The 1345-nt window shown below is 42.2% G+C and overlaps 1 protein-coding gene across 2 annotated transcripts in view; it reads left to right on the top strand.

Annotated features, from left to right (window-relative positions):
- lrrc40 (leucine rich repeat containing 40) overlaps positions 1-1345 on the top strand; it is a 17978-nt gene continuing 16633 nt past the window's right edge. The window contains exon 1 of one of the 2 annotated variants that reach the window (XM_037249365.1): positions 1-251. In XM_037249365.1, coding sequence (XP_037105260.1) covers positions 107-251 — 145 coding nt within the window. In that variant the 5' untranslated portion in view covers positions 1-106. The remainder of the gene's footprint in view (positions 252-1345) is intronic. The other variant, XM_037249364.1, reaches the window with a different exon arrangement.

The following is a 1345-nucleotide window of genomic DNA, read 5'->3' as shown; positions in this document are numbered from 1 at the left end:
TTAAGTCGCTGTTGGCGGACGGAAGTGATCGGCATCCAGGCGTGGAGGTAAACAAATGCACAAGAAAGCTTGCTGACTTTAAGAGCACTACCACACAAGCGAGGAAATGTCTCGTTTGAGAGGCGCGCAGCAGGTGGATTCAGTACGAGGCTTCAGGACGCCCGAAAGTGAGCCTAGCGTCCCGTATGGACTCCTCAAGGCGGCCCGGCAGAGCGGAACGCTAAATCTGACCAATCGGAGTCTCACCGAAGGTGCTTTCAACCTAAGTGACGCTTTTGTAACTGATTTCATGTCTTCAGTGCTCCTTTCAATGGGTATCCTTTCTATTTCATACTGAAACGACATCAAAATCAATTTGCAGCAAACCGTAGTATTTCAAACCCAATCAGCTCTTGATAAGGTCGGTAACGCACACTCCCAAACAAACATACACGTATACACACCAACATACGCGCGCGCGCGCACACACACACATACACATACTAGAGATGGGGTCTCGAGTCACTGTGACTTGGACTCGAGTCGCTGTTTTGATGACTTGTGACTTGACAAAAAATGAAAAAACTTGAGACTCGACTTGGACTTGGAAGTTAAAGACTCGGGACTTGACTTGACTTGAGACACGATGACTTGAATGACTTCAGTGTTATTTAGTTTATGTTTTCAGTTTGAATATATAATTAATAATACATTTAAAAAAATACTATCTAACACGGTAGGAGCGCAGGCTGAGAATGGCGTTGTCATGATTGGATCACTACCCTGTCAATCAATCAGTCGTGCCCTCTCTACCTACCGAACGTGTTTATTGGAGAATTGCGCCCCTTTATATCAGACATGCGCAAACATGTCAGCGGGAGCGGTACCACGAGTCATCACTTTCGGCTATCGCAATTACTTTTATGACGGCAAAAGACGGACAGCACAGTGCGAGATATGCAACAAAAACACTTCGGACAGCCAGACGACAACTTCAAACTTTGTCCGTCATTTGAAGAGCCATTCTGCCAAGTAAGTGCTTTTCATTTATCTAAATAGTTGTGTATATATAGCTTTAATGCAATGAATATGATGATGAAACTGAATTAAGTAAATATGATTTAATGGTGTATTTTGGTGAATATCAGTAATTACAGTGCAAATCCAAATTATTGTCATATTTTTTAAACAGGTTAGACACATTGGTCAATGATGGTTACTTAAAGTTACTGATATCTTGTCTTTTCACTACTAAGATCAGATTCTGCGGGTAAAATTGCAATAATTAGGTGACTGACTTGGACTTACCTTGACCTATTTAAGGACTTGACTTGGACTTGACTTGACCTATTTAAGGACTTGCCCA

The sequence above is a fragment of the Syngnathus acus genome, chromosome 4 (assembly GCF_901709675.1).
Source record: "Syngnathus acus chromosome 4, fSynAcu1.2, whole genome shotgun sequence".
NCBI classification, from domain to species: domain Eukaryota; kingdom Metazoa; phylum Chordata; class Actinopteri; order Syngnathiformes; family Syngnathidae; genus Syngnathus; species Syngnathus acus.
Note: the sequence above shows the minus strand (reverse complement) of the source record. Positions and strands in the feature narration are given on the sequence as shown.